This window comes from Macadamia integrifolia, unplaced genomic scaffold, assembly GCF_013358625.1.
Source record: "Macadamia integrifolia cultivar HAES 741 unplaced genomic scaffold, SCU_Mint_v3 scaffold2122, whole genome shotgun sequence".
Classification (NCBI taxonomy): domain Eukaryota; kingdom Viridiplantae; phylum Streptophyta; class Magnoliopsida; order Proteales; family Proteaceae; genus Macadamia; species Macadamia integrifolia.
The window spans coordinates 10,005-28,173 of record NW_024868525.1 but is presented as its reverse complement, the minus strand read 5'-3'; the positions used below and the strand labels follow the sequence as shown (position 1 = coordinate 28,173).

Genomic DNA, 18,169 nt, shown 5'->3' with positions numbered 1-18,169 from the left:
TTTGGAATCGCATAGCCTAGAATCACAACAAAACCCAACTTTAAGAGCCTAATCCAAATTTGTGTTTGATTCAAATGTTGAGAAGATATGAGACATAGAGAGTAGATTTATCTAGAAAAAAAAAAAAAAAAAAACACTTGGTACTAAAATAACTACACAAATCCATCCTGACCAACATCACATATGATATTTCTACAATACTATTATGTCATAAAAATTAATATATTTACTTAATATTATAATGAAAGAAACGGATTTTGAGAAACGGATACGGATATTCTTTACCATTGGATAGCTAAACGAATTGAATAATAATTGGTCGGAAACTAGGATTATCATATTTGTATCCGCTTAGTTTTCGGACCGGTTTGGATAATTTCTAGATATGCATTTTTTGAATCTGGATACCCCTAAATGAATACGAACTCAGATCGAATACGGATTTTTGCCTATCTATTTACATCCCTGCTTTAAGGGTATTTTCATTCTAAAGAAAAAGAAGGAATTTATGACAAATGAGAAAAGGCTGACATTGTGGAGAGGCGTTCTTGGACGCCAAAGGGTATTTTCGTCCTTTAAAAAGTCCACGGATGTGTTTTTTGGTACGAAAGAGTATAAGTTTTGACGATTTTCACATTGTACCGTGGGTCCGTAGGCATAGAAAACACCGTAGCCATTTAAGTGGAAAATTTAATAACATATTTCATATAGGAAAATTATAAATAAATACTATAATTCCCCGGCGTGAAGTGTTCTTTGTTTGGAAGAGAGCGAAAACTGCTGCTTCGACGAAGAGACTGAAAACGAACTCTTATTTTAATTTTACCATCGTTTATAGTCTACTTCCTCTCATTCGTCTTCTTTTCATGCCCTAGATCTTGAAATCAAATCAAGCAATCGAAGTGAAAGATCTCTTTGGGACGGATTTATTTCTTTCAGGGATCTTTGGATATTGATTTGAGTTGCAGAGGATTGGAAACTTTTGGTTTGAGCTTCTATTCAGCTTGGGGAATGATCAGGTACTTCTTTTGGTATACGCATCGGTTGAATTTGAAGAGTCTGGTTTCTGATTGTTGAACTCTGGTTTGGTATTGGCGTGTCTATTATCTTGCTTTTCTATAGGCTTTTTTGTTTCTTGATCGGTTCGGTTTATGTTATGATTGCATTTTTCCAAAGCTTTGGGAAATCCTGGGTTTCGATTTTGTTGTTTGATTATCTAGACCATGAGGGTTTATGGGTCTTGGTGATATTGTAGATTTTACTGTAGTTTGGTTTTTGTTTTAATATTTTGGGTCCAGATTTTTTATTTTAATTTTTTAGTTCATTATTTTTATTTATTTACTTTTATTTTTTAAATCTTGCTAGGGAAATTTTTTTTTAGGGAGTTAATTTTGAGGATTTGTAGTGATGGCATTTGGATTTGTTCTGGATATCTGGATTTGAAAGTCTTGGTTGGTTTACCTGCTCAACAATGGCCACAGATTTGTTTTATATGCTTCCCCAGCCTGTTTGTTTCCATTAATTTCTTCCTGGGTAGCTTTGATTTTGCTGGATTGGTTTGACTTTTGCTATAACTGGTGCCACTTTATCATTTGTTGGGAATTTCGCTTGGGTTGTGTTGTTGGACTGCTGAGGAAAATGGAACTTAATTATATTGATCTCTGTTTCTTGTGTTGTTCAACACTTAATTTTGTTTTTGATTGGTGTGAATTGGGTCAGAACCATCTTCATTCAACTATTTTTTCTGTTTGATTTGAAAAGTACTACATGAATTGGTCCCCCTTTTCTTGAAATGAGGTTGCCGTAGTTCAATTTCTCAAAGTCCCCACCCCTTCTTTTTCTTTCTTTTAAGAATCCTTGTCTTATCCTTTATATGGTTTTTCCTTCACTTGCATTTTTCTGATGCAAAATTTAAAATTTCGCACTAGGTAGGTTAATTCTGGAAATATTTTTCTTGAGCTTGGTTAAATTTTACATTGATTGGCATCAACTGGCTTCTTATATTTGAACAGAATTTTATCCTTCATCTCGCCCCATACCTATGTTTGTTATATTTAGCTTATTTTACATCTCGTTGATTTGTCTTTCAGAATTTTTCCATTTGTGTCATTTCCCATTGGATTGGATTGTCTTTCAACTTTTATATATCTAAATAGATTATGCTATCAGGAAAAAGAAATCCTTCTTTCCAGAGAATATACTATTTCAAGTGCCCTGCAACTTCAAGTTTATCTTATTCTTCTTGTCCTATACCTTTATTCATAAAAGTTTAGAGTTTTGGTTGAAATGACATTTTGATTAATTCAGTGTTATCTTGCACAATGAATCTGTAGCCTTTGAAGACATTAATTCACTTAACTGCACTGCTGATGGATCCCCTCCCCTTCCCCCCCCCCCTTTCCTTCTTGTTTTACAGGATCTTTTAATAATTTAGTTGACTGAAGGCTCTGTAGGTGGAACTATTAATGGTTAAACCGTGATCTGGTTTATTCAAGAATATGAGATGGTCTTAGAATTTGAAACAGAGCGAACATGGTTGGAGTTACTGTCATGATGTGATTTTTCTAAATGAAGACAGCTCAGGCGTGGCGGCTAGGCATTGGGGATTTCCAGATCATGCCTGCGCCGCGCCAGCGTCCTCCTTTAAAGGGGCCAGTGTGGATTATTGTCTTGGTTTCTTTCGTGAGCGTGCTGCTAATTGGTGCATACATATATCCTCCCCGAAGCTCTGGAACCTGTTATATCTTTTCGTCAAATGGTTGTAAGACTTTTGCCGATTGGCTTCCACCTATTCCTGCTAGGGAGTATACTGATGATGAGATAGCTGCTCGTGCTGTTATTAATGATATTTTGAGAGCACCACCTGTACAGTCAAAGAACCCGAAAATTGCTTTCATGTTCTTGACGCCTGGTACATTACCTTTTGAAAGGCTGTGGGACAAGTTCTTCCGTGTAAGATTTTCTTCATGATAATTAATCGTCTGCCTTCTTTCTTCTTAACTAAATAGAAATGTTGTGCATTAATTTTTCTATAAGCCATTTCTATATGAGTTAAAAGGTCAAAATGAATTCTACTTGATCTGTCTCACTTGAATTATAATTAAAAACCAAATTTATTTGTCAACATCATGCTTTAGGTGACCTAGTACAAACAAATTGAAATGAATGGAAAATTGTATTAATAATAAGATGGGAATAGGTGACCTACTTTCATGAAGTAGGTTACATGTATACAGTGGAGAAGTGAATGAAGCCAATGAAAGGGATTGGCACTGTGTCAAGATGCCTTAATCATATTAATAGTAGTATTATGTTTTAGATTGGACTTGAATGGTAACCCTGACTAGTTGCAAGTTGTAGTTGAAACAAATTTTGGAATATGCAAGGTCCCAGTTTAACATTTTGCTATACATTGCCTTTCCGTAATTCTTTCTTCACGCATTGCTGTTTTTACTTCGACAGTGAATATAGAATGGTCAAATGCATGAAAATAGTTTGGAAAGTTATATTGGAAAAAAGTGTACCGTTATATGTTATATAGTGTGCACAAACAGGGAATTAGTTTAATTAGGCTTCAAGGTGACACAAGTAGGAAAAGAACTCTGTTAAAACTGAGGATAATCTTGGAAATCGCATGCCATAAATTTCACTGTAGATGAACTGCATGAACATAGTCATTCTCAACTGCTTTTGGTTTTGGGAACTGTTTGGATTAAAAGGAATGATGAGACCAAGAGGATTTCAAGTAACCTAATAAAATGTTATGGCTTCTTCAGGTAGATGGGTTGCACTGTTGATAGGAAAAGGTGGGAAGGAGGTCTTTGAGGAAAACTTAAAAGGAATCTCAGTGCAAATTAACCTAGTGGCCAAGAGTCGTTGAACGTTGCTGTCCACTGGTATATGGATTTATTGAAAATTACAATTGGACTGGGGCTTGAGGGGATAATTCTGGCCGATCGGGGAAAAGAGCAGGTAAGGGCGTTATCTCATCAGAGGAGCAGTTAAGAATACAGATTTGTGGCGTATAGTAGGAAACTGAAGAGGGTGACCAACTGATGACTGTCATCAGTATTTGGAATTTTATTGGCTATTGCACTTAGAGTGGGGGCTTTAGAGGACAATGCAGGAAGATGAGTGGCGAGGCTACTTCTGACCAATCTTGGAGCATAGATGTGCTTTTGCCCGGCAAGTGGAGCTATAGTCTGGTGTTACCATTAGTGTGCAGTCAAACTTGACCCTTTTGGCAGGCTATCTCACTTGCTTTAGGCTTAAAAAGGGATGTCTAGAAGAAGTCTTCTTTGCTTTGTCCTATTCATGAGAATGAGGGGAATGGATTGGACTTGAGGCTGTCTAAATGAGGATAGTTGATGTAACATGAGGATTTCTGGAACTATAGGGGTCATTCCTAAAATAGTAGACATAAGAGAGATGGCCTCATAGGATCTGATGATTTTATGGAACTTTCCTAGTTTAGGGCTTGGAAACTTGATGACAAGTTTATTAGAATGAACTTGGTGGTAATGTTTGCTCATTCGAGTAGTCTAGGGAATTGGCATCTTGTAGAATTTTAGCTTCGAAACAACAAATTAGGGACATCATTAGAAGGTCTGAGGCAAGTTGTGTAGTCTTTCAAATGACTCAAATTTGAGGGTTAAAAGACTTAAAATAATGCTTGGCGCAGGGACTTAAATGATTTAGATATGACCTTTGATGATATAGATACAATTCTTGACATGCTCCTCTCTTTGTAGTTGTAATATATTGTAACTGTAGAAGGCACCTAGGGTGTAGACATTGGATTTTATTACCCCAACATATTCTCCCCTCACTGCTAGCAATCGGTGCCCAGAACAGCCCCCAGGGTCTTGCACTTTGGAAAATGACCATTTCACCCTTGGAGTGATTGGAAAACCCAAACATTGCCAAAATGGACTGAAACTCTCCGGATAGCATACCTTTATGATGTTAAAGCATGTCCTAAATTTGGTGCAAATCAGCCACTATTTGGCCATCATTTCATCAACCCTATATCTAGGGGCCTTGCGTGCTTCGGGACACAGACCTGACTGTGTCCTTGGCCAAATTTATGTTTGATCTTTACATAGCTGGATAGAACATTCAAAATTCTTTCCAATGATATACGTCAAAATCTGACATTAGATCTCCTGGAATTAGTCACGGAAGGTGCCGTCAAACCACTCCCAGAGGCAGAAAAGCAAAGCAAAAGCTCTTGCCGAGGCTTTTTTCCCTTTAAAAGTTTTCAATGAAGAGGGGCCCCTCTCCCCTGTTTCAAACAGACCTTTAAGCTTCCGAGCCTCTGATTTTCTGATTCTTCTCCCTTAGAGCCTTCGCTCTCTCCTTTCTTCTCTCTCATGGGCGTAGTCCCTCGGTGTCAGGAATCCCTGCAGAAGCTCTGAATTCCAGGGGGATTCCTGCAAAAAGCAAGGGACCAGAAATTCCCTAAAAATCCACAAAATTAGCAAAATGTCCAAGAAGTACTAAATTATTCACGGATTTCGCAGAGGTACGAGAAATCTCCAAATATCCCCAGTCGGCCACTCTAAAAAGTCAATTTTATATCTCCTATCAAGTTTCATTGGGATCCAAATTTCTCTCGGATTGCTGCAAAAGCACTGGAAATCACTAGATAAGCCATTCCCCCCCAGGAAGTGGATTTTCTCTCTCATTTATTGGTCTGATATGGCAAATTGATCTTCGGTTGTGGCAAAAGTGTTGTTTTTCTTCGGAAATCATCTAGTAAGCCGATTTTGGGCCCTCAAAAGGTTAATTTTTCTCTCTAGTTTCATACATATTTACCAAGATTCGTATAGATAATTAATATGTAGTTATTTTGTGCATTCGCGCACCCAGGTTATGGTTTTGGCCTTAACCTAGGGTTTTTCGGCTTTATTACCATGATATATTAGCATCCTATTTACTTGCATTTCCATGCTACAATGGCAGCCTTCTTCCAAATTATCCATGCAGTATATCCAAGGTTCGAGATCTCGTATCGTTTCGGTATTTCGGTGGGTCAAACCACCGAAATACCGAAATTTCGGTGAGATTTCGGCCGAAATGATTTTTTTTTTTTTTTTTTGGTTTCGGTTAGCTGTTTCGGTGGTCAAACGGTGGTATTTTGAACTGAAACTTGGTGAGTAGCCTATTTTAAGGTTAATAAACATGCTAAGAACATAAAAATGCAAAAATATTAGAACATGACATTGTTTGAGTTGTACCTTTGTTTGGTAGCAACCGTCAGAACTATTCTGGAAATTGTACCTACTTCATTGCTAGAAAAAGATATAATATGATAGTAAAACAAATAAATAATGCATCTAAGCCATGATCAAACATACATCAAACATTGAACATGTAACTTACACAACAGTACAACAGTACAACAGTAATCATAATGACTATGTAGTATCTACTATCTACTGGAAAGAACTATGACGGCCTGGCTGGATTCCACGCTCAGTACGATGGAGTCGACATGCATTTTCCTCTGACTGCACCACAAATGCATGCCACGTCATAGTCTGAGAGAAGAATCGAACATAGTGCTCCACAGCTACCAAAAATACTGAGTCATCTACATACTGAAGGTGACCTATCCGAGGGTATGTATCACCACCATAGTATGAAGAAGAATCCGCCATTGAGTTGCTATCAACTGATGGTTCCGGCAACATGTACGGGTTGGCTGGGTATGAGAATAAACTGTCCACAAAGCCATTGCCATGTGACTGGGTCTGGGAGCCATAGTCAGTATTACTACTAGGAATGGATGAACCAGATTTATGCCCCATCCTAGTGAATTGACCATAAGGTCCATGATACTCCGATCAAGTGCTCCCTCCAGTAAATGATGGGGCATGCCATTGCCCTCTTCCTCTACGCTCACTGTGAGGATGATTATCCCCTCCACTCAAACTCATTTCGCCAATAGAAGTAGATAGACTATCAACGTCCATACAATCTCGTTGCCCTTCTCCACCGAATTGGCAACGAGGCCCTCTATTGTAACCTGAACTCCTCCCTCCACCTGATGGACTTGTACCATGATTAGAATCTTGTGTGGCATAAACTGACTCTCCCTAGTGAATTGCACTGGCTCCGGCTATGGATCGGCTTGCTTATACTGCTCTCGAACTCCTTCAAATCTATCACCACCCCCTCCCCCATTACCATCATCACCATCATCGTCATCACTATCACCATCGATGATGTCTAACATATAAAATATCTACAAGTATCCAACAAGTATTTATGTACTATTTCAAAAAAAAAAAATTGGTTTTAGAGAAAGAACTTTACCTTCCTTAAGCTTTAAATGCATAGATCTTCTTGTAGGAGTCTAATGGAAGTCAAAAATTGTGATGATGTGGCTAATTAGAGGATGGAAGGAGTGTTTTTCCTTCAAAATAGGCTCCTTGAACCGAAACCACCGAGACAGCGGAGACATCGACTCTGTCTCGACGAAAATGGTGTATTTATAACACTTGTTTTGTACCGTTTCGGCGAGATACCAAAATACCGAAATTTCGCCTGAAATACCGAAATTTTGTAGAACTCTTATTTCGTGCCTAATTTCATTTCGGTGAAAAAAAAAACTTCCAAAATTCAGAAATTTCGCCGAAATTAGATTTCGAACCATGAGTATATCATGAGGTTGCCAAATTTCTGGTAATGGATCCGATAGACATCCAAATAATGTTGTTAGACCCCACCATTTCAAAATTAGTGGCTACCCTTGGAGTGGTCAAACCTCTGAGAAGCTTCCCTGTCATGTATTGGGAACTATGGTTGATCAGATCCCTATCTGGGGTACATAGGCAGCCTGACCAAGTCTGGTTCGGCAAAAAACATATGCTAATGCATTCGTACTGTGATCTGCATCCTCTGAATGTCATCTATATTTGCATGTGGAATTATGTTGGATCTGATCCCTAGTGGTTACGTAAGCAGCTAGACAATCTTATGCCTTGGTTCGATTCCATTTATATATATACATATATCATAGTTGTTAAGGCATCGACTAGGCATTCAGGCAGCCTAGTTGAGGTCTGATCAACTGTCACCTTACTGCAATGCGCATCACTTATTTATGCCAAATATCTTTATTCATTTTAAGTAAATGCATATGTTATTTCATTTACTTAAGATATTATTCATAAATAAGCAAATATTCCCCAATTTGAATCTAATAATAATAGCTTAAAAATCAAATTCCAATAGGATATAAAGTCAACCACTCAATAAAAAACAAAAGCTGGATTTTTTTTTTTTTGGGTGAATTAATAAGTGCATTAAAAGAAGGGGGGGGGGAGGGAGAGTGTATCCCCTAAGGGAGATTACAAACCCTGTAAGGGTAACCAAAGTCCAGAAAAGACTGCATCCAAGGCTTAGTGGGCTTGAGGAGAAGAATGTCACAAATGACATGTCCATTACAGCACAAAGCCCACATGGACTCAAAATAAAAAGAGCCAAGAAGCGCCCAACAACTTAAAATTCTAAAGCCCACATGGGCTGAACAAGAACCCAAAAGCCCAAAGGAGGAGGAGGGGCAAACAAGGAAAATTCAGGTAGGGTTCCACCAAACCCTACCATCGTATCTCATCACTTCAACTTCCAGCCGTCAAGACATGAGTCAAAGTTCCGGTAGAAAAAGGCAGGCATGGGGCGCGGGCCTTGCAGGGGCCATGGCCAAGAGAGAAGCTAGCCTTGCGGAAGAGACAGCAACGGGGCGCGGGCCTTATGTTTGGTTCTTTCCCTCCCTTAGATTTTTTGTTCTAGGGGCGACTTTCAACTTTCAAATGCTTGGGTTCTTCTCAATTTTGAAAATTTCATAAATCTTATCATGGTAAAACATTGCTAAAAAACAAAAGTGCGGTAAAATAATCTTTTGTTTTGATGTCGATAAAATTATTTTCATTATGGCGATTTTAACAACATTTGCGTACTTTAAAATAAGTTTGACCAGAATGTAACCTTGTAATTTCGACTTAGATTTAAGTAATCTTAGACTTGTTGGAAAGTTGGTTTTGTGCTCTCCCTAATACAAAAAGTCTCATGTAAAAATAAAATCATTTGACCTGTCAAACTTATTAGATAATAAAATATCTTTAAATGTTGATTTTTGATGGCTTAATGAGACTTAATGTTGATTTTTGATATATATATATATATATATAATTTGGATGGATAAATAAATTCATTACTAAGACAAAGGAAGAAAGGGGAGGGGGAAGAACCAAACACAAATGCAAGAGCCCACTATAGCAAAAACACCAACAAAGGGCAAATGACAAGCCCAACAATGAATAAATGATACATCAAGGGGGGGGGGGAGATAATAGTGGATGGGAGACCCCAGAACACAACATTGAGCTTGATCCTTAGGGTGTCTTGGACTATGCGGTGACGAAGGTAACCAAGTTTGGAGCTAACATCAAACTAGATGGCTTTCCAAATTCTATCAAAAGATCTAGAATTGGAAGTCCATCTACGAAGATTGCGGTCCATTCAGATATGGTTGATGGTAGCACAGAAGGCAAGCTTTCCAGCAGTATCACAAATAAAGGGACCACTAAAGGTCATGTCAACCCAGATCCATTCTCTGCTTAAAGGAAAGATCCTTCGAAAAGAAGACCAGCTAGGACTAAGGACTCTCTTCTAGACAGTAGAAGAGAAAGGACAGGAGAAAAAGAGGTAATCAACCATTGGGCATCTTCAGTGTGATTCTAGCAAAGACAACAAAGAATGGGTGACATGGATGTGCTGATGGATGAGGAAGCACTGCACAGGGGGGCAGTTAGAGAGAGCTTGCCAAGTAGTAAAACTGTGGTGAGGGATGTGGCCTTAAGCTAGATGATATTGCTTAAAGGAATAAGAGGATCCTTCATACGAATGAAATCCCAAGCAGAGGTAGAAGTGAACAATCCCAGGGGGGACGGGGTCCAGAGAGTCTATCCTGTCTTCCCTGATGACCAGGGGGAACGGGAGGGAGGGAGGAGTAGAGGTACACAAGAGAGGGAGGGGGGGGAGGAGGAGGAGGAGGGAGGAGACCAAACTCCCTGAGAGATGGAGGCAACTTTGGCAAATGTACTCAGGCCAGAGGAGTAAATGAGTAAGAAATAGCACTTAGTGCCAAAGGCCTTGTTGAATGGGGTAATGACTTGTGTCTAATATGACACAATCCCTCTTTATTTATAATAATGGAGAGAAGGTTCTAGAGAATTACAATGACCATTAAACCCCTTAGGGTCCGTTTGGTAGCTGACACTTTCCCTAAAACCCATTATTATAATTTACAACACTTCTCCTCAAGTTGGTGCATAGATATCACATTTGCCCAACTTGTAGATAATAGGATGAAACATCTTACTACTAAGACCTTTGGTAAATGCATCAGCCAGTTCATTACTGGGAACAAATGGCACAGTGATAAGGCCCATATCCAGCTTCTCTTTGATGAAGTGTTGATCGATCTCTACATGCTTGGTTCGATAATGTTGGATAGGGTTGTGAGCAATGCTAATAGCAGATTTGCTATCACAAAAGAGCATACGAAGGGTAGCAGGAACAGTCAAATCAGTGAGAAGACCATGAAGCCATAGGAGCTCACAAATGCCATGTGCCATAGCACGGAACTCTGCTTCAGCACTTGAACGGGAAACCACGGCTTGCTTCTTACTACGCCATGTAACAAGGTTACCACCAACAAAGGTGCAATAACCAGTAGTAGACCTGCGGTCATCAGGGGAACCTATCCAAAAGAAGAATGCCACGTCCTGGGGCAGATTTCAAGTACCGGAGAATACGGAGCACAACTTCCATGTGAGTCAAGTAGGGATCATGCATGTACTGACTAACCAGGTTGATGGAAAATGCTATGTCAGGGCGTGTATGAGAGAGATAGATCAACCGCTCTACTAATCTCTGATATCTCCTCTCATCTACCAGATCACCTTCCTTGTTACTCAAGTGACCATTAGCTTCGATAGGAGTGTCTGCCGGCTTACACCCTAACATGCCTGTCTCAGAGAGAAGATCAAGCACATACTTCCACTGAGACAAGTAGATCCCATGAGAAGACCTGGCAACATCAATGCCGAGGAAGTAATGAAGTTGTCCTAGGTCTTTGATCTCGAATTCCTCACTTAAGTATCTCTTGAGGTGAGAGATTTCTGCCAGATCATTACCAGTAACAACAATATCATCTACATAGACTATTAGGATAGTAACCTTCACACTAGATCTCTTGATGAACAGAGTGTAGTTGGCATTGCTTTGAGAGTAACCTGTAGCAACCATAGCCTTATGGGAACGTCCGAACCAAGCACGAGGGGATTGTTTCAGCCCATACAGAGCACGCTTCAGCTTGTATACCTTCCCTTGGGTTTTGGAGCAAGTGAACCCAGGAGGAATGTCTATATATACTTCCTTTAGTTCCCCTGAAGGAAGGCATTTTTCACATCTAACTGCTGGAGATCCCAATCTAAGTTGATGGCACAAGCCAAGATAACATGAATTGTGTTCATCTTAGCAACTGGAGCAAAAGTCTTCTGGTAGTCAATCCCATAAGTTTGTGTGAAGCCTTTGGCAACAAGATTGGCCTTGTACCGATCCACTGTACCATCAGCCTTCTATTGTACTGTGAAGACCCATTTACACCCAATTGTCTTCCTTTGTGAGGGAAAACACACCAGATCCCATGTGTCATTCTTCTTTAGAGCCTGCATCTCTTCAACCATAGCTGCCTGCCATTATGAGTCTGCACTTGCTTCCTACCAGGTATGAGGAATGGATACAGAGGAAAGAGAAGATACAAAACTATAGTAGGAAGGAGAGAGTGAGTCATAAGAAGCAGTTTTAGCAATAGGATGTAAAGGATAGGACCTAATGCCTTTACTGATTGATCAACAGAATGAGAAGGAGAATTACCAGGTCCAAGGGGACAAGATCAGACTCGAGAGGAGACGACTGGCATGGTAGGGTAGATGCTGGATGTGTAGTGGTCTGAGTCTGTTCTCTGTGACTATACACACGTATCTCTGGCCGAGGCGCAATAGGAGAAGTAGGAGTGTCACTCTCCCCCTGAAACGGGATACTATCAAGGATAACAATTTCAAGAGATGGCGGCACATCTTCCACAATGGAAGGAGACTCCCCCTTAGGAGGTGTCGCAGTGTAGTATGACGCAGATTCGTGAAAGACAACATCCATAGTCACAAACCAACGCCAAGTAGGAGGATGAAAACACCGATAGCCTTTCTGAGTAGGAGCATACCCCAGAAAAATGCATCGGAGACCATGAGGATCAAACTTTCTATGAGGATGATGATCGCGAGCATAACAAACACTACCGAATACCTTAGGAGGAGCAGGAAAAACAGCGGAACCTTGGAGAAGATCCAAAGGGGAGCGGAAGGCATGGACCCGAGAATGCATTCGGTTGATAAGAAAGGCAGCAATGAGAATTGCATTGTTCCAGTATTGGGGAGGAACATGCATCTCAAACATAAGAGAGCCTGCTACCTCACAAAGGTGGTGATTCTTCCGTTCAGCAACCCCATTCTGAGCCGAAGTATCCACACAACTAGTCTGATGAATCATCCCATGATCGGAAAGGTAAGTTTGAAAGGAGCCTTCAAAGTATTCCTGGCCATTGTCGCTTCGAAGGATCTTAATGGTAGCACCGAACTAAGTCTGAACCATGCGGTGAAACTGTTGAAAGCAATAGAAGGTCTTGCCCTTGGTTCGCATCATATAAACCCAAGTAGTCCGAGAATGACAATTAATAAAAGAGACAAACCACCGATAACCATTGACAGACACAACGGGATGGACCCCAAATATCAGAATGTAGTCATGAAAAAGGAATGGCACTTTTATTTTCAGAAACAGAATAAGTGATTCGAGTTTGTTTGGCCAAAACACATGCCTCAAAAAAATTGACTCGAATTACAATTTTTAAAGGAAGGAAAAACTCTAGCTAAAGTTCCCAAAGGGGGATGTCCCAACTGATGATGCCACTGCAGTAACTCAGAGATGGGAGGTGACGTAGAAGATGTTTGAAGAGCTTGACTAGAGACCAACGCCGAGTCATCATTAAGCAGATACAGACCACTACGTACCCTACTAGAGCCAATCGTTGCCCCTGTCACCAGATCTTGAAAAACACAATGAGATGGGAAAAATGTGACTTTGCAATTAAGACTACTAATGGACAAAAGGTTAGTGGGAAATAATTAACATGCAATATAGTAGAAAGGGATAAAGAGGGGGTACAACCAACAGAGCCCTTCCCCAGAATAGTGAAATAAGTCCCATTAGCCAATATGATCGTACTATTACCAGGACAAGTAGTGTACTGTGAAAAAATAGACAAGCGGCCTGTCATATGATCAGAAGCCCCAGAGTCTATAATCTAAGGGGTAGAAGGGACAGTCAAGTATGGCCACAAAAGGAGATACCTGACCCAGAAGGGGGTGGAATGAGTAGAGCTCGCAGTGGTAGGTGCAGGAGAGTCTGGACATGTCAAGAGGCTTCGGAGGGCCGTAAGCTCATCAAACGATCGTGAGGCTACTTTGGGGCTAAGAGCAGAGTCAGAGTCAGGGCTCTCATTATGGTTGGCCTGCCTAAAAGTACCGGCACGACCTTTCCCTCGCCTTTTTCCAGCTGTATCAGCAGGACGACCATGAAGCTTCCAACAGTGCTTCTTGGTGTGACGTTCTTTCCCACAGTAATCACACTTCACTAGAGTCCTAGTAGAGGAGCCACCAGACTGTGGGGCTACACTAATGGATTGAGTGCCAGAAATAAGTGCAGATCTCTCAGTAGGAGTGGCAGTTTGCTGTGGAAGCATAGTGGTATGTTGACTGTCCTCAAGTTGGATCACAGTATAGGCCTGATCTAAGGTAGGAAAGGGGTCACGACTCAAAACCTGGGACCGCAACTGATCAAACTTCACATTAAGACCTGCAAGAAAGTCATATACCCTGATTTTGCCCTCTCGCTTCTGAAACTTGGTGACATCAATGGTGGAAGGAATATACTCCTCATAGAAATCCAACTCAGTCCATAGTGACTGCAACTCATAGTAGTATTGTGACAGAGTAAGCCCTCTCTGCCTCAGATCACGAACCTTCTGGCGAAGCTCAAAGACCTGAGCATCATTCCCTGCCTGGGAATGGGTATCCTGGACAGACTTTCAGATCTTCGCATTGGAGTTAAAGAGATAGCCACGCGAAAGCTGTGGCAACATGGAGTTGACAAGGAAGGCCATAACCAGAGAGTTGGCACACTCCCACTTGTCAATCTTAGTACCGGTGGTCAGACGTTTTGTGGTTCTAGTGAGGTACCCTTAATAGCCACAGGACTTGATGGAGATGCAGACCGAGCGTGACCGCATAAGGTAGTTTGTGCCATAAAGCTTGATGGCACAAGGAGGAAAGGTAGGAAGAGTCTCCACATTAGTGTCTCCGTCGGTAGAAGCCGATGAGATGGTAGACATGGTTGTTACTCAAGGGGGGCTGTGCAAATAGAAGAGACACTAGTCGGAGATAGAGAAAGCACCAAAATAACCAGAAAAAGCTAGAAAACCCAAAAATAGATAAAGGGTAAAACCCTAAGAAAACGATTCTTAGGATAGGTCTAGAACAGAGACCACAAATGAAAAAGTGGTCGGTACATACCACCACAATGAGAAGAGGCACCAATCGCAACAAACATTAAGACGATCAGAGCATCGAGCGGGGAAAAAGCATCCCGGCAATGAAAAAAGTTCTCTGGGAGAAAACCCTGAAAAGTGATAAAAAAAGGTTCTGGGTCTCTCAGATTATTGTAGAAGAGAGTATGAGAGCCCAGGGGAAGGATGGGTGGAGGCTAGAAACCCTCTTGGTGGTTTAAGAAGCTCCCACCACGAGAGAGAAGCAGATGAAGAAAGATGGAGGGAGGCACAGATGAAGGAGGTGCTGGGTGGGAGAGAGAGAGAGAGAGAGAGAGAGAAATGAGAAAGAGGCAAAGAGATGGAGAAGAGGAAGAGCCCTTAGGGTTTCGGATCCTAAGGCTCTGATACCATGTTGAATGGGGTAGTGACTTGTGTCTAATATGACACCAGCTCTCTTTATTTATAACAATGGAGAGAAGGTTCTAGAGAATTATAAAGACCATTAAATCCCTTAGGGTCCGTTTGGTAACTAACACTTTCCCTAAAACCCATTATTACAATAGGCCTGAAGAGAGGATTTTGCGTTAGACTAACGGGTCAGAAGGAAGGGAGGCACTCCATAGTGAATCATTTTTGAGAAGGTAGGAGAAGACTCAAGAGACCCAAATACTGTTGTGATTGGAAGTAATCTTCCAAAGGAGCTTAAAGATACCCACAATATTAACATCTTTGATTCTCTCAAACCCAGACCTCCTTCAGATTTAGGCTGATTGACTTTATCCCAACTATCCTTGTCTGATATCAACCGAGGAGGGGAAGTAGCCAGCAGGGCTACCATTGACTAGGATAGAGAATCGGGGGGAGGAATACGAGAGTGGATCCAATGAACAAAGGTGGGAGGGAAGGGCATCTGAAGCAGAACTCTAGAGATGAAGTCCCATTTGATGGAGTCAAAAGCTTTGTGGATGTCTATCTCAAGGGAGCAACTGCAGAATGGGATTTTTGATAATTTGATGTGGCTTGATGTTGATTTTTGATGAATTTGTTTGTGGATTAGGTGTTGATTTTTATGATACAAGGTATATGTAGCATACTAAATAATGTTAGAAAAGAGGGAAATAAAATATAACACTTAGGTGCCTTGGTTGCCTAGGTGTGCACCTTGTTGCCTAGGTGCTTATGATGTAAATCAAAGCATGAGGAAGAAGAGAGTGAACAGAAAACACTTTTCATGTGAATAATGCTGGTGCCCCATATTACTTCAGTATTTTGCTTTTATTTTGGCCTTCTGGAAGCTCCCTAACAGTGCCCTTCGATCCAGCCAAGCAGCAGCAGTCCAAGCTTCTATTTCTGTCTTCTGCGAGCTGTCACATTGCTGCATTTTTGTATTTGGTGGTTTGACCAGTCAAACACCAAGTTAGGTGCTGTACAATTCTTCTAAAACATGTTTCGAGAACTCGATTGAAACTTTCGAAATTTCACAGGTTTTTACAGTATCCCCAGGGGTCGAAACAATATGTTTTGTGACTTTTAAAAGTCACAGGTTTTGACCATGTTTCGACATTTTTTGACCAAATTCGACGAAATTTGGAATTTCAACCAAACCAATTGGTTCGACCCTTTGGGTGGAACCAAATCCTATATAAGTTGGTTTGAAAAGAAACCCAAGTCTTCTTTAGTAGAATTCGACCCTCTCTTAGTTTTTTCTCCTAGGAGTGGGAAACTTGGGGAAACAGTGGAGATTTTCATTTTTTTGCCTAACAAAGTTGAATCTAAGGGTGGTTCTTGCTTCATCTATATAAGAAAGACAGCTTGGACCAAAAAGGTAAGTCCCAACTTCCCCAAAATTCTTTTTTTTTTTTTTTTATAGATATACTTGTAAATAGAGTAGAATTATATAAATTTTTTATATGTTACTTAGAAGGACCCGATCTACGAGTTCGCGGTCTCACTTTTTTTTTTTTTTTTTCCATGTTAATGCTTTTTTATTTTATGCTTTTAAAAATGCATTTGCCTGCAACATATTTTAGTCAACAACTCAGTGTAATGATTACAGAACCTTTAGTTCACCACACAAGTATGACTTTATGTGCTTTTTTTTTTTAATGAAAATACTGATGTGAATGTGTTAAGAAATGTCTAAAATAGGATGTAAAAAAAAAAATTAGGAAAAAAACCACTGTTTGGGGGTCGAAACCTAAGTTTCCACCAAATCGAGAAAAAATCCCTGATTTCTTCGAAATTTCCCAGGTTTCGATTGAAATTTCGGTGTCCCCAAGGGTTGAAACCTAGTCGAAACCCAATACCTTGAACTTGTTCTAGAATGTCCCCCTATTGTTCTATGTTAGTTGCTTAGTAGACAAGTTAGTAGTTAGTTGCCTAAGCTAGTTGGTTTCTATTCTTATGTTGGTTTCCTTTTTTATTTACCTTCTATTTTGTAAGTTGAACTTACTCCTATATAAGAGGGGCTGTTGTAATCAATTGAAGAAGTTACTGAAGTTTATTTTGAGATGGCTTATGCTGTTTTACTGTGCGATACAGTTGGGTGAGAGGACCTAGGTGAGATGCCCAAAACCTAACCTTCCTTTTCCCCCCTTCTCAACCCTCCATCGATTTCTCTTTTCTTCTTTCTTATTTTCTGTTTTGGCCTTTATGAGAGAGTGTTTGAGAGTTATTTGAAGACTTGAAGTTAAACCTATTGATCAGTTCAAGCATAGTCAAGGAGATCAGAATTGATTGCAGCTATTGTCAGGGTTTTGAAGCTCCATCGATTTGGCCATATCATCCACACTTGAATCCTGATCAACCAAACCAACCCTTTTGAGGTTTTGTTCTTGATGAGGATCCGAGTTCCAAAGACTGAAATCGGATCGCTTAGGGCCCACTAGAATGACTAAAAATCTCAATTTAATGGTTGGGTGGCAATTTTGTAATTAGATTGAACTTAAAACATAAGCAAATGGCTCAATCGACTAGTAAAAGGGGTAGTTTAGGAATTACCTATAAAGTCAGGACAAGAAAAGAATAACAAGTAAGTGAAGGGAAATAAGGTCAAGCCAGGGATTAGAAGCCCTAAACAACCCACGATTCTTCAATCTTTTTTTCCTTGTCGTGAGAACCAGAAACCATCGGAACTGAAGAAGCCTCAGATCGATGGAACCCCTTTGATAGGTCTCGGTTTGGCCTGAATTCCAAACGAAGGCTGCCAACACTAAGGTCTCTTGAATCCGACAGGTAAACACCTCAAACAGGAAGCAAGAGGAGCTGTGTTGTCCCTGCAACTCAGGTCTGGCGGTAACTGGGGAACCGGATCTGAACTTGGTCGTGAAGCTCACGACAGAGGCTGGCTGGAGGGAAGAAGCACCAGGGGTACTGATCGCCTATGAGAGCCCTGCCTCCCACTTGAACCTCAGGGCCAGTCGATTGGATCCAAAGTTGCAGTGAAGCTCCCTTCAGATATGGTATTGATGCCCAGAACAGGGTATGAAAAAA

At 40.6% G+C, this 18,169-nt stretch overlaps 1 protein-coding gene across 1 annotated transcript in view; it reads left to right on the top strand.

Moving 5' to 3' along the window:
• Positions 1–734: 734 nt before the first annotated feature.
• The window catches only part of LOC122065806 (glycosyltransferase BC10-like), a 22,429-nt gene continuing 4,994 nt past the window's right edge, over positions 735–18,169 (top strand). Inside the window, exons 1-2 of the mRNA XM_042629655.1 lie at positions 735–1,019; positions 2,417–2,952. Coding sequence (XP_042485589.1) covers positions 2,569–2,952 — 384 coding nt within the window. The 5' untranslated portion in view covers positions 735–1,019; positions 2,417–2,568. The remainder of the gene's footprint in view (positions 1,020–2,416; positions 2,953–18,169) is intronic.